The 14,419-nt window shown below is 36.4% G+C and overlaps 1 protein-coding gene across 1 annotated transcript in view; it reads left to right on the top strand.

Moving 5' to 3' along the window:
• The window catches only part of ABCA13 (ATP binding cassette subfamily A member 13), a 208,996-nt gene that overhangs the window by 171,504 nt on the left and 23,073 nt on the right, over positions 1–14,419 (top strand). The window contains 1 exon segment of the mRNA XM_075705757.1: positions 6,107–6,257. Coding sequence (XP_075561872.1) covers positions 6,107–6,257 — 151 coding nt within the window.

Here is a 14,419-nt window from a genome sequence, read left to right on the forward strand (position 1 = left end):
AGTTTTTACTTTCATTAAAAAATAATCCAGCCACCAAGCCAGGAAACATGAAATTATTACTCTACCCTTAATTGGTTTAGTGGTGGACTTGGTAGTGTTAGGTTAATGGTTGGATTTTTCCAACCCAAACAATTCTATGATTCTACAATTCTATGAAAATGTTTTTTGGCAACTTCTAACCTTTGCAGTCCCATTCTGGTTGTAAGTGTGATGTGATAAAGATAGTCCAGTAAGAGAAATAATAGGAATTTATCACCAACCACAGCCAACCTTGCAAAGATAATAGCAAAATGCCATTCACAGGGGATTTTGCCTTTTTTTTATTTTTTGTACCTCACTAACATTGCCATTATCAGTGACATATCTGTCCAAATGAAACATAAAAATAATTGTCATACAGAGAGTGTGTCTCCATATTAGGGATATTTGCAACCCCCATATTGAAGAGTGCCAAAGGAAGAAGCAGCATTGAAACAGTTAATTTGGAAGATGTGGAAATAAAATACTTATACTGAAGTATCAGCAATCCCTCTCAGAAAGGGCAGAAATATTAAAAGCAAAAAGGAAAATTACTAGAAAGGAGAGTATTTTAATAAAATTTGCTTACCTGTGTTTATAAAGTATGGTGCTACAAGACATTAGGAGACTGACTGGCTTTTGAACAACATCCATACAAAGGAGTTGTCAAGCTTAAATATGTGTAATAGTTAACTGCATGGTCTGGTTGACATTTAGAAGGGGGTTTTTTTGTGTTCTCTGTAGCACAGCTGTTCCTCTTTAAGCGTACAAACGGACTCAGATTAGCTTATGTTTAGCTCTACTGCCATAACTAGATTGCCACTAGTGCATGAACTGGCTAAATGAAAGCTAATGTGTAAAGCTGTAAACATTTTTGTAGTTACTTTTTTTCTGTCAAATAGCTTGAAGAAGTAAGGTCTGTATTAAATATGTACTAAAAAAAGCTGATGCTTAACTAAGTGGTCAAACAAAGGAGAACAAAGTGAGCCCTCATAGTCTTTGAATCTCTGCTGGGCTGAAGTATCAGCAGATATTATACATCTGCTCCACTTTTTTTTTTTTTTTTTTTTTTTTTGAGTGTATGTTGGACATTCTTTGCTTTCTTCCCCTTTCCATATTTGTGTCTAAACCTTCTTCACTGACTGTGTCATAAAGCCTCCCCACAACTGAGGAGAGCTGAACACAGCTTGGAAGAGAAAGTGTCAAAATCCTTTTAAGCGACATGTCAAGATCAGTGTAAAATAAGGAATAATGTGACTAGTGGTTTGGTTGCCTTTTTGGCACTCTCTATTTTGCAGTCTTTGCTGCTGTAGTTTGCTGAATAGAGTTGACTCTAAGTTCATACTTAGAGCAAAGTCTCACTTGTAGTGGGGTGCGTAGGGGAAGAAATAGATAAGCCGGGTGTTGTCTTGTTCATAAATTGCCCCACTGAGGCCTGAAGCATTTGGCAGTCTTCCTCATGTAATTAATTTATCTCCCATGAATTTCCATCTTCCTTCTGCACAGAGATATCCTCCATGACAGCAACTCCCCATCCTATTTGAATTAAGTGTCAGTCATCTCAGCTGTTGGATTACAAAGTCATAGGACCAAAGAACTGCTCTCCAAAGAGGGGAAAGTAAAATATTTCTTTATAGCTAGAACTTGGACTCTTTTGATAGTGATGATATTCAGCTTGATAAATAATTAAAAATGTAATTCAAATAGCTTTATTTGAAAGGCAGAATACATTTACATCAATATAATGGCTGAGATAGCTGTTGTTACACTCTATATCAGTATAATTAGTTTAATTATAACTAAGCTATAGTTACATTAATTATATTTTAACCTTGATTTTTTATAATGTTAATTGAGCATTAATATGCACTGAATTGAATGTGCAGTTAAGAGTACAATGGAATGTCTAACTGCTTTTGTAATTTGTAAATTTATATTTCATTTTGACTAATTAATGGAATTTATCTCTCTACAGAAGCCATTGTAAGTACCATATATATCACTGCCTTTATTTCAGCTGCATTCAAAAACTGCAGAAAAAGCATACAAAAATGAAGCAAAGTGCACAGCAGAGTCAATAGTGAAACAAATTTCCCCAAAACAGCCATGAGACTGATATTGAGGGTACTAATTTGTCTCTGGAACTTGAAACTGAAGTGTACCTTTGCATGTCAGCCCACAGCTACCTCTTAGCTATGTTGCTGGTAACCACTGTAACAAATAAGAACCAAATCTAGTCTCTGCAATAACCAGCCTAGCCTTCTGGAAACTACAGGTCCAGTTCAGGTGGGAGAAGGCAACAGGTTTTGTCCAAGATCATTCTCGCTCGTTCCAGTGTTTTGGTTTCCTTTCAGTGCCAACAAAGGCTTTCTGGCTGGGGTGCCCCATGCCACTCCAATGCAGCCTTCAGGGCTAGAATCAGATTTCAGGGGTTTCTTTCAATGCATGAGAGAAATGGATCAATGCAAAAGGCCTTAAAATGATTGGTGGAGGAACAACTTTGAATCAAAAATTTTATTCACTCAGAGTTTAGTTTATTATCCCCAGTATCTTACAAGTCTGGCAAGTTTCTTTCATTGGTAGTACAAAACTCTGTAAGATGAGCACTCCAAACTTACGGAAGCCTTCTTGAGTCCTGGATTTTTTTCAGGGTGATTTGCACCAAAGTGTTGTAATTCTCACTGTGTAAATGGAGACCAAAGCACTTAGAAAGGGATGGAATAGAATATCTTCCATGCTTCAAGTGCTAGACTGTGCTATTTTTCTTGAGGATGCCATACATTCTGTTGATCTTTTCTAAAAGTGTACCAGAAATGTAATTTTGCAACTTCAAAATTTTGTTTAACATATGAAGTTTTCTGGGCATATTCTGTTGGTTTCATCTGTTGCAGATGTTCCACTTTAAAGGAAAAATTAAATAGTAAGCGGAAGTATTGGCTAAGCATAACAATGTGGTTTAAAAATGAAGTCTTCACTAGGGAGAAGAAAACTCATGTTCCGTGTTAGTTCTATGTCTTAACTTGATTGGGATGTGTAACCAAAGTTACCAACTGAATTTAAAGATAACAGTTACTCGGTGTTTTTATAATGATACAGAAAGTCCTGTAATAGAGTAAAAGTCTGGTTTCCTGCCTATAGTTTTTAGATATTACACTGGAATGCATTGTGTCTACTGTACTATGGACAGAAAAGGTGAGAAGGGTTGGAATCTGTACTTATATGTTCCTTCTCTCTTTATTTATAAAATGAACTGATTTTTTCTTCCTGTATGTTCCGTTGGTTATACGAATGGCCTAATGAGAAATGCTAGCATGCTAACAATAGAAGGGCAGAAAACAAATGTGTCTTTTTTTTCTCTAGCTTGAGAAAAAAAATCAGGATTTTGCTGCATGCTAATCTATATTTCAGAAAATATTAAAAAAAATTTCCAATTTGATTCTGATAACATCATATAAGAAGATGTTTGTTAAAGAAGAGGAGGATTAAAATTAGTTTAATGAATGGCATCAGAATTTAAAAAAAAAAAAAGGAAAAGCATTTACAGTGGATCATTTAGTGAAAAGGTTTTCTGGTATCATGCCATAACTACTTGAAATGTTAATTTCATTTAGACCCATGAAAATGAAATCTGAGACATTAACTGAATTTCAAGGAAAATCAGTTTCCAGAGATGAGGGCAGTTTTCTGTTGTAAGATATATACTATAATTGAAAATTATGCTGTGTTTTTCTTTCATCTATTCTTTCAGTATTCAGAAAAAGCCTAGGGCCTGGCTAAACAAAACTGAAGGAAGATATCCAGCTTTTTGATTTGGAAATCTACTCAGTGATATTGCTGAGGGAAGAATAGGCATTGTACTACACACAACAAAAAAATCTCAATAAAAGGCCAGAATTCTCATATGGCTTTTTTTTTTTTTTGCTTTTTTTTTTTCTTCTGGTCAGATTGTTTTCTGCTTTGACAGATACAGAGATGGAAAAAAATTAGGTCCATGAGTTTTTTAGTGAATACATTAGAATCTCCTTATTAATGGGAACTCTTTAAGTGTTCAAGGTCAGCACGAATGGTTAAAGTTGCAAGATAAAGACCAAACTGAGTAAGAATATTTAATGATCTATTCTCACTGTACTCTTCCTTTATGAAAGCTAACAGTCAGCAGGCGGGATATTATTCATCTAAGACTGTGTGCTTTACGGGAGGCACAACACTAAAATCATATCTGTACAATTAGCACTGGGGACACTGATGTGTTTTTATTTCCTGATATGAACTGAGTAGCTATTGTCTAATACAGTTCTGGCTAAAGAACATTAGATGTCTGTTATTTTTTGCAGCTGTGAATACTTATTTTTTGTTCTTCATGATAGGGACCCATTCCAGACTAGATGTATCTATCCAGCTACAAGGTTCATGCTGAGTAAATGTCCTTGAAATTACCCCTGAGTGTGATTTGTTCTCTTGTGACTGAACTTGACATATTGCCAAAAGCCCAGTTTCTTGTTTCTCCAAAGACAGCAGCTGCACCAAAAGGAAACCTTGTTAGTGGGCCTGAATCTCCCTAGTAAACCAAACCTTAGACATATTTTTCTGTGTTCAACAGCATCTAGATAGCATTTCACTGTGGATAGCGTTTCACTGTGTTAGAGTTCACTAAATAAGGAATCCACTGCTTCTGACTGGTTATGCAAAAAGATTAACATTAATCAATCCATATCTTATCGTAAACATGACCTTAAAAAATAATTTAATTTGATTTAGGTATGGCTGGAAACTGAGCTGGTAAAAATTCTGTATATGCTTCATTTAAAATAATGTATAAGTAGATATAGATTAATGAGAAGTACACTTCTGGCATCCTCTTTTGCCTATCACCCCTTTTCTTTTTTGCTAAGAGAGATGTCTACAGGCAGTTAACTTCCTTGACACCACCCAAACCTACAAAGATACTAAAATTTTCTATCTTTGCCATTAAAAGCAAAGGACCATTCTAATTAGTCCCCAGCAAGGTTCATCATAATCATGATAATTTATCTTTTGATAGCATTAAAATATATTTGGATGCTGTGGTTCATTATGTAAAATGCAGAATTTGTGTTTTCTTTTTCTCCCCAGACTCCTGAATCTTGTTAACCAGAGATACATATTTATATTTTCACTAGTGGTGGTATTTGTAGATCCTGTGTTTAATACATTTATTTTGTGTCTAAATGATTAATCATATATTTAGTTCTCTTAACCAGAAATGTAGAAAACCACTAAGGAGAAAACCATTCTGTTACTCAGAACCTTTTAAAAACTTTTTTCTTTCAAAGCTCAGATTTTTTTATGATTAAGTATCTTAATTTTGACAGGTCTTTTCTGTACATGTAAATCAGCATCATTGAATGTTGAATTAGATGTTGGAATAAATAGGATAGATTTAGTGTCATTATGGGTAATGAGACACCCTTGCAATCAAGCTTGCTTCTTAGCAATGAATGTAATTTCAAGTCATGCTCTACAGCTACAAAGTATGGCCAAATCTCTTAAATCAGGATCATTTTGTATTTTTTCCTGTATTGTCTTTTAACCTACTAGGCTTTAATATTCTGTATTTTGTTTTACTCTTATTGTTTAGAGAATGCATGCATGCATGCATGCATATGTGTGTGCACAGACACACAAAGGATCCACAGCAACATTTTCTTCTCTTTCTCTGTCAACTACTGTCCCTTTAATATTGAATGTAATGCACGCTTTTGAAATATGTCTCCTTACAGTAGGGTCTACCAAAGAGATAAGGGAGGTAAACCTGATAAGAATTAATTCTCATAGATCTGTCCTCCTCCTGTGCTGATCTGTTCACCTTGACACACACCCCATTAGAATAGTGATGCATGGGTAGTAGTGCTAATCCGAAATGGAAAAAAACATGCATTGCATGTGGGTGGTACTATGGTAAGTGATCATGGCGAAGAGATTCAAACTCATTTACCTATGGCATTGAGGGTTAGTGTCTTTGTCTTGAAGACTCTGTATCCAAAGGGTGAAACCTGGGGCTGTGGGTTTTTTAAACAACATTCAAGTCTTTTGCTTTTTCTCTAAACAGGTCTGAAATGGATATACTGTCTGCTAGCTCTGAAGGCATTCTCATTGGCTATTGTCCACAGCAAGATGCCCTGGATGAATTTTTAACAGGTTGGGAACATCTTTATTATTACTGCACACTGCGTGGAATTCCAAAACAGGATATCTGTAAGGTAACTATCCAGAACAGGTTTGCAGAGGGAGCTGAAGCCGGGTTGGGCTGTGGAGTTCATAAAACAGTTGTACTTTTTTTTCACATGAAAGAACATCTAATATTTCATCTTAACAGCTTTAGTAATAAGATTTTTCTTTACTACTACATTATTTAAACAATATGGATTTTTTCTTTTGTCTGTTATGCCAGTTCAAAACACGATAACATCACTGAGGATAGTAAAATAATACTAATGAAAATGAAATCTCAGGCACAAAAACTCTAAAGGAAATGAAATTTATGAATAGTTCAACACCTTCATTATCACACTTAGAGAACTGGGAGAGAATGCCACATGTTCTGAGTCATGCACCTCTGAAAAAGTCTTCTCTTCAGAGATGGGTTTAAACTCTGAAGGAACTAAAAATTGTTGAATCATTATATAAATAAACCAAACATCTGGGTGCTGAGATGGCAGCTGTCAGCACTCTGCCAGTAGATGTCTTAAACTTCACAAGATGGTGGCTGCATTCAAACCTCCTGCTGGGAGCAGTCCTTAAAATATTCCGGCTGCCATACCAGGCCTGGGGTTGCCCAAGGAGAGCCCAAATGCATGTCAGAAAATGCTTTAAAAGCTTACTAGCATAGATGATGACAATATCTGGGAATGTCACTGAGAGGTTTTTAATTTACAGATACAGGTGTAGCTGTGCTGACCAGAAAACTGTGTTGGGTTTGTTTTTTTTTTTCTCTAATGAGGCAATCAGTCAGCCAATACCAGAAATTAAGTACCAAATGGATATACTATAAAATGTGGGGTTTTTTTTCTGTCTCTGCAGATGGAAGTTTCTCATCTGACCTGGACTTGAGCAGGTCAGTCTCTTGTGCTTAACTGCATCTCTATTAACATGAGAAAACTGGAGTGTGATATGAAATTGGTGGCTGTCATTCCTGTGGTATAGATTGGTCTCATGCAGTTGCTATGGCTGTAGGATTGTCCTTGTAACCTCCAGAATGCTGCCTGTTGTCTTCCTTTTCCTTTTTCCAGAAGCAAAACTGCATGTAATCGAAATATCTTTTTTTCTACCTACCCAGCATTTTCGTGGCTACCGCCTCAGGGTCTGCTAAGTGGTTTACAGTCAGTTCCTTGTCTGTATGTGAGAGGGCTGCCTTCTGGTTCTTTGCAGCTTTTTTCCCCTGTAGCTAGGCACTATTCCAGAAAAGGGTATGATTCCTGCAATAGGACATTGAGTATTCAGAAATAACTGCCATCATGCCCAATAATAGCATCAGGACAGGCAATATTTTGAATTTTTCCTGTCTTAAGCTAATCATTTGGGTGTTTCTGGATGAGAGACTGGGGGAAATAAAAGATTCTTAGAAGTTTTTGCCCCTTCTCTTGGGCTGTGTCCTGCTTATCTGGACTTTTAGCTGAGAGTTTTAAGAGTACATTTCCTGCAGGCTGCTTAGAAATCATCATACAGTCTTTTATTTAGTTGTTTGCTCTTCATAACTCATTGGTGGTAGTTTTTGCTTCTGAGTACTAGCAGAGTACTGAAAATTTGAATATGGTTCCCTTGATCTATAGGAACTATGTTAAGGGATAATTGTTATTGCACTAAACCCCTCAACTATAATTATCTGTTTTCTCCATGAACTGACAGCTCCTCTCTAACAGTTGGGCTAAAAGCCTACCATAACTAACATCTATTATTGTGGCACTTTAATAGACACAAAGGTGGCAACAGATTCTGGTGTCTCCTCTAGAGCTTTGTAGTCATTTGAAAGGATGCTGTTAAATATCCACACATCTTACATATGTTATTGAATGCTTTTGGTCCTAAGTGTAATTTAAAACAGAAATCAAAATTTGATTGTTTAATTATGCAGCAATGCTCTTAAAATGCTCTAAGCATGGCTTTTAAGCTTTTCTGTCTTATCATTTTCATAAGAAAAGACAGTATATTCTTGTAATGCATATGTCCAAATGGTACATAAATGAAGTAGTTTTTAAGACACCCTAAGAAGAATGGAAATTTCAGAGGCACCTGAATGATAGAAGTACATAGTTTTAATTAAATTTCATGGGACTCACTTAACTCACATACTTTGGGTGATATACATACAGTGTTACTCTTGGCAAGCTCACTCCAGAGTATAGAATAAGCATACTCCCCATTTGTGAATAGGCTGAAGCACATAAACCCAGATGGATGGTGATCCTCTGAGAAACAAATGGAGTAGGAATGAGCCTATGATGTAGGCTAAGAAGGACTTTCCCACAGTTAAAATAATTGCCTCAGCCTTATTGGAAGAGTTACTTTTACAACTGACTTGAATTTGCCGAGAGGGTTGTCTTTGAGTGAGGGCTGAGCAGGGCTTTTAGTGCTGTGCTACCTTTCTGACTCCTGGAGTTACAGACTCTTAGCTATTGTTTTATTTTAGTACTCACAGGTGTGAAGAAAAGCTGTTCAGGTGGCACTGGTAGACACCTTCTTATTGGTAATACCTCATCTGCAGACAACTGGAGATAGTAGCTTTAAGAAGTGTGAACTGATCCATGCATTACAACGGGCTGTTAATACTTTAATCTTGCACGCTGTGCAAGACCTGTCAACACCAGGTAGTAGAGAAGAGTGCGTGTGCACATGGATCCTGCTGTCACTGCTTGATTTGTGACTCCTTCAGGTCATTTGGCCTCCCAGCAGCAACTGGTTTGGAAGATGAGAAGCAAGATCAGGAGCTATGTGGAAGCTTGAGAATGGAGAGATCTGTGGTGTTCTTAAAGGACCTGAATTTCATAAGTAAGCTGCCCCATGCGGCACTGAATTTTTCTCAGGTGCCTAGGAAGTTTTCCAGATCGCAATGAGCGGGACGATACCAACAGATTTCTATGCTGTGCCTGCAGGGTGTCTCTCTGCATGTGCATATGTAAATGAACAGTACTGCAAATGCTGTCTCCTGTCTGTATTTGGTGAGGAGCCACAAGGGTAACCTGGCTTTCTATACTTTCTTTGTAGATAATGTGAAAATAGTGCTCTCTCTGAAATATCTGGTATTCATAAAACCCATTTCAAATGCTGAAGTGCTTATGAATAATTGTTGTACCTAAGATCTTCCACTTTATGTTCAGATCCAGCTATTGTCTGGACAGTTAGTACACAGCTACTCCAATGGCAGTTCTCAAAACCATTTGGGGAACAGTTCCTCAAATGGTGTGGTAATTCACGTACAGGTCCTGTTTCAAGTTGATCAAAATCAGTTCTGCATTAGTTAGAGATGAGCCATGTTACTGTGGTGCACTGGGAGAAGATAAATGTTAACCTTCTGATTATCCTGGACCTTAGATGATCTAGGTGTAGGCTTAGACTATTCTTTATAGGCAGCCTTCTGTGCCTTAGTTTCAAATTTGTGATATAGAGACCATTCCTTCTTTCAGTTGTCCTAATTTTTTGTCTGCATAGATTGCAGAGCAGACTTTGTTGCCATGTGCTTGTGATCAAGGCATCAAAGGGCTCCTGCAAATAATATTTAGCTACTCCGTTTTACCTTCATCAAAAACTGAAATGCAGCTATCTCAGGGGAAAACAAATGTTTTTGTCAGCGGGCCCTTCCGACTGTGTGGCATTGCTGTCAAGTGTTGAGCAGCTGCTGTGTTTCAACTCAGAAATGGCTGGTGCCTGGAGAAAGTGTACATTTTAGTTGCCTATAAAGAAAATAAGGCCTGGGAATGCTTTGGAATAGCAGCTGTACGGAAATGTAAGCTGTTATTTTCTCGTTCTCTCCTGCCTATGACACAGCACTCCAAGCCTGCCTCTGAATGTTTACCAGTGAATGTTTATGCTAACATGCACACACAAATATATTCTAGAGAGTATGTGGTTTTGATGTGGAAAGCAACATACATTTACTTTGGGTTTTAATAAATTGGCAAGCAGGCAGGTGACTTACAGGATGTGTTGCTGCTAAAGTAATCTATTGAAGCACTAACTTCAAGGATCAAATCCTTTGCTAGACAGATTTATCAGCAGCAGGAGTTAAGTGCCTGACATAAAGTTGAGTGCACTTAATGTTCCAAAACAGTAATTAACTGAATGGGAAAGGAGGAGAAAAACGGGTCATTTGCTATCAGTGTTAAGCTTCATGTAATGTGAATTTTTACTTTACTTCCCAAATCTGCTCTGAAAGTTTATTTTTGCTGCAAAACTGAGAAAGTTAGAGTAGTGCTTTTGGGTTATTTAGACAGATGCTAATTTAATACAGTATTTCTAATTCTCATTTTTATTTATTTATTATATCAAGTTTCAATATCTCAATTTGTTCCAAAAGGCAGCATACAGCTTGTTAAAGATATAAAATATTAACACAACATTAAATGACATCCCTCATTTGTATTAAAACTTGCATTGCAAATCTCAAAACAAGCTTCATCAGGCCTTCAGAGCCAACTTCTTGGACTGTCAGTATGATATCTCTTTCTGTTAACTTTACAGGAAGACTTTTACAGTGACTCTAGAATCTCACCGACTTCCTTACATGTTATATTCAATAGCTGCTGGAAATGGGAATTTGTAAATTAGTTTATTCTTTGCATTCTTGCTTTTTTTTTGGAGCCCAAGCAGAATTAGTGCATACAGTTTTAAAAGGTTCTGGGATAAAGAAGTATTTTCCCCTAGAAGACTGACCATGAGTATACACTTTTGTAATGTAAAAAATCTAACAAATCTCAGTTTATTCTGAAGCAGAATGAATACTGTTTGGTGTGGAATTGATGAATGATTGTTATTTACGATGTTCAAACTACACTGCATTCACTTAGTCAGAACCTGACACTTTGAATGACTATTTTGGAAGTGTATAGTTATTTTTCAGGTGACTCTAGAATTCATGCCATGCTTATTATCAATTGTAGTAGGTATGATACACATTTGCAGTATTAGGTCAGGTTTGCTTTATGAGGGTTAGTTCAAAACAAAATAGCAAGAAGTTATACATCATATTTATTTTGTCAGAAATGATGCAAAATTAATACACTGATGCATACAGCATTTCAAGTCAGGATAGACTCATTATCACTTTTCTAGTCTTCTAATAGATTGAGTCTTCGATAACTCCAAGTTTTTCTGGAAGACATACTAACTGAAGACTCTCAGAACCACTTAATTATTTACTTGAATATTAACAGTAATTTTCAAAGAGAGTAGAAAATCATTAGCATTAGTGGTTACATAATTAACATCACTTACTGCTTTTCAGTGAGGTAGATGTGCCTTTTGGTTCCCTGGTGGATAGAGGACACCATGACTACTTTAACCTTTACTCCCACAAATATTAACATGTGTGCAAAAATTTAAGTTACCTCCTCTTCTGGAATGACTGTATTATTTAGGAAACACACAAAGTATTGGAGGATTTGGTTTGGATCTTACAGATTGAAGGGTTCATTCCAATGCCTCGTCCAAAGCTAGGGGAACTAGTCCAAATTAATTTGGGGAAAAAGAACTTTTGCTAAAGATGTTGGAATTGATGAGGGAAAAGTAAATAATTTTAAAGAATATTGGAAAATAGGGAAATTGTTAGCTGATAGATGTAAAGTCTGTTATAATCTGGATTTGGGGGTGGAAGGAAAGAGTTTAGATAAGTTGCTACTGCCATGACTAGATGTAAAACATCTTTATGGTTCAAGTGCACTCACAATGTATATATTTGCATATAACTCTGTGTCTTTTAATTTGGCCTCAATGTTACCAACTTGCTAAATAAATTGATGTATCTCCTCACTCTTCACTGCTGAAATTAATTGAAACCAGAAATAGAACATCATGATGAACATGACAAGGAGGGAGAGAAGGTGCTTATGTATTTATCTCACATTCACTAAAGGAAGGAAACCATTAGAATTGTAAATCTCTTGCATAATTGTGTGTAGCTGTTTGAAGATTTGTCATATGTTCAATTGTGAATTTCGGTTAAAGTAGTTTAAGAGGGATTTTAATTTTTACTTTATAGTATACTATGATACAAACCACGAGATACCACTGGTTATGCAGATAAATAAAGTTATAATGGAGTTGTGCAGGCTCCTCCACAATATACCTAATACATAATATTTCTAATTTCATTCAAATGACATTTTTGTTGTTTGGGTTATATTGATGAGGCAGAGACTGTTTTTACTAGAAATCTTATGATACATACTAAAGAAAAGAGAAAAAGGTTTGGGGTCATCTCTTGAAAGAACAATGAGGTCTATATCCTTATATTTGCTGAAGCATGCTCTGCAGTGCTCCTTTGAAATGTAAGGGTTGAGGAGGATAGCAGGAATAGGAGATTTTTTTTTTTTTAGGTACAGCTGGAAAATGGTTAGGAGTAAGAAAGCTGGCTAATCCTTCTGCCTTTATGTTGCTGATGTGATTGAGCTCCAAATCTCTTCTAATTTGGTACGTTGTGCACCCAAGAAGTGTATCTAGATATCAAGCCAGCTTGTGGTGTGCACTGCAATGATCTGCAAGGCTTATCCTGGAAGGTCTACATATTCAAAGCAGCAGCAAAGTGGGTACTATGAAATGATTCCCAACCCTCTCTTTTTACCTTAAGTAAACCTTGTCTTGCAAAATTCTCATAGCACAGGACTTGCCGTGCTTTCTCTCCTTGTACAAAACAGGCCATGACGTAGTCATGAGTATCTGTGCACTGAATGCTTGAGTACATACCAGACAGCTGGGAGGATTCTACATGCAGAATTGTAAAACTTGCAAAGTCGATTCTTTTTAATGTTGCTCCCTTCAGAAAGTATTATGTTCATACCTGATACATGATTCAGTGTCCTTGGGGGCTACAGACTACAATAAGACTTAGCTTACTTGATTTTTTTTTTTTTTTCCTTCTCTCTCTGGCACTATTCCTTGGTTTTCTAAATTCTTCCCTGTGCAGTGTTCATTGTCTCTTTCGAAGAATGGCATTTTGCTGACTTAGACTAAGAATTTCGGTAACACTTCAAAGCATATAAATAGTGGTTCTGGTCATAGCTAAATGATAGCTTTTACAACATTTCAGCTGTGATATGTAGTCCTCTTTTCCTTATTGTTTAATAACACTTGAAACCTGTTGTAGTTTGCAATATATGTTAATTTTGGTGTAAACAAGAGATCACACATTTTTTCACTTTCTGGTCTTATTTTCTTATGAGCTTTTCTGTGCAATTCTCTGTATATTGTCGATGGATTTGTAGGAGAATAATCCTATTGTCACTAACATGCATGCATTCCCAGTGGTAGAAAAGTCAAGTCAGTTTAGTGGAGTGGACCAGCTGTCTACCATATGCTTTAGAGGTGTTCACTTTATAGGCTGTTTCGGTGTATAATAAGACCTATGTTTGGAAGTTAAAAAAAAATAAAAAAATAAAAACAAGCCACAACCCCCCCCCCCCCCAAAAAAAAAAAACCCTCATCTGTTATATCTTATAATACAGCTTAGATGCTTGAACATTTCTAAAGCCACAGAATGTTTGAATTCACAGCACTTCTACTGATATGCAGCAATAGTGTCTAAACGAAAGTAAACCACTGTGAATTAATTCTGAAATAGCAGAAGACTTGAACTTGTCAGTGTAAAATTACCTGTGGGTGGTTTAATGGTTGTTGATTAAGGTTTAAAAAACTCTCTGCATTTAATGTCGTCAGAGTAATATTTATAAAATGTACCTTTTCTCTGAAAACACGCGTTGCTGTCAGGTTATACCTTAAGGTACACCAAACACAAGCGACTGTTCATACCAGTGCCAGGATCCGCACTAGAATACTGCAGATTCTCACCACTGCAGCATTGTTCCTGCTTACAGAGAACTTGCTCTTGGAGTCTCTTATTTTTATATGTAGCACTGAAAAATCTTGCTAAAAAGGTCACGAATGTCTTGACAATTTCCTAAGGAGTTTGCAGAAAACTGTCTTGTAAAAAATATTATGCTTATGGCAGTTTATTTGAAATGGATATTGAATATTATTAATTCACAATACTGTTTATAGATTTTTTTTTTTTCTATTGGATTTTCTGAATTAATTGGAGATTATCCACCTGATCTGACTAATCCTTCCAGTCCTTCCTGGCTTTTTGCTGAAGGTAGTGCAGAGGGAGCAAAAAGAATGCATCATACTTCTGGGAATGCTCTGGCAGTTGATATTA

The sequence above is a fragment of the Pelecanus crispus genome, chromosome 2, assembly GCF_030463565.1.
Source record: "Pelecanus crispus isolate bPelCri1 chromosome 2, bPelCri1.pri, whole genome shotgun sequence".
Lineage (NCBI taxonomy): Eukaryota > Metazoa > Chordata > Aves > Pelecaniformes > Pelecanidae > Pelecanus > Pelecanus crispus.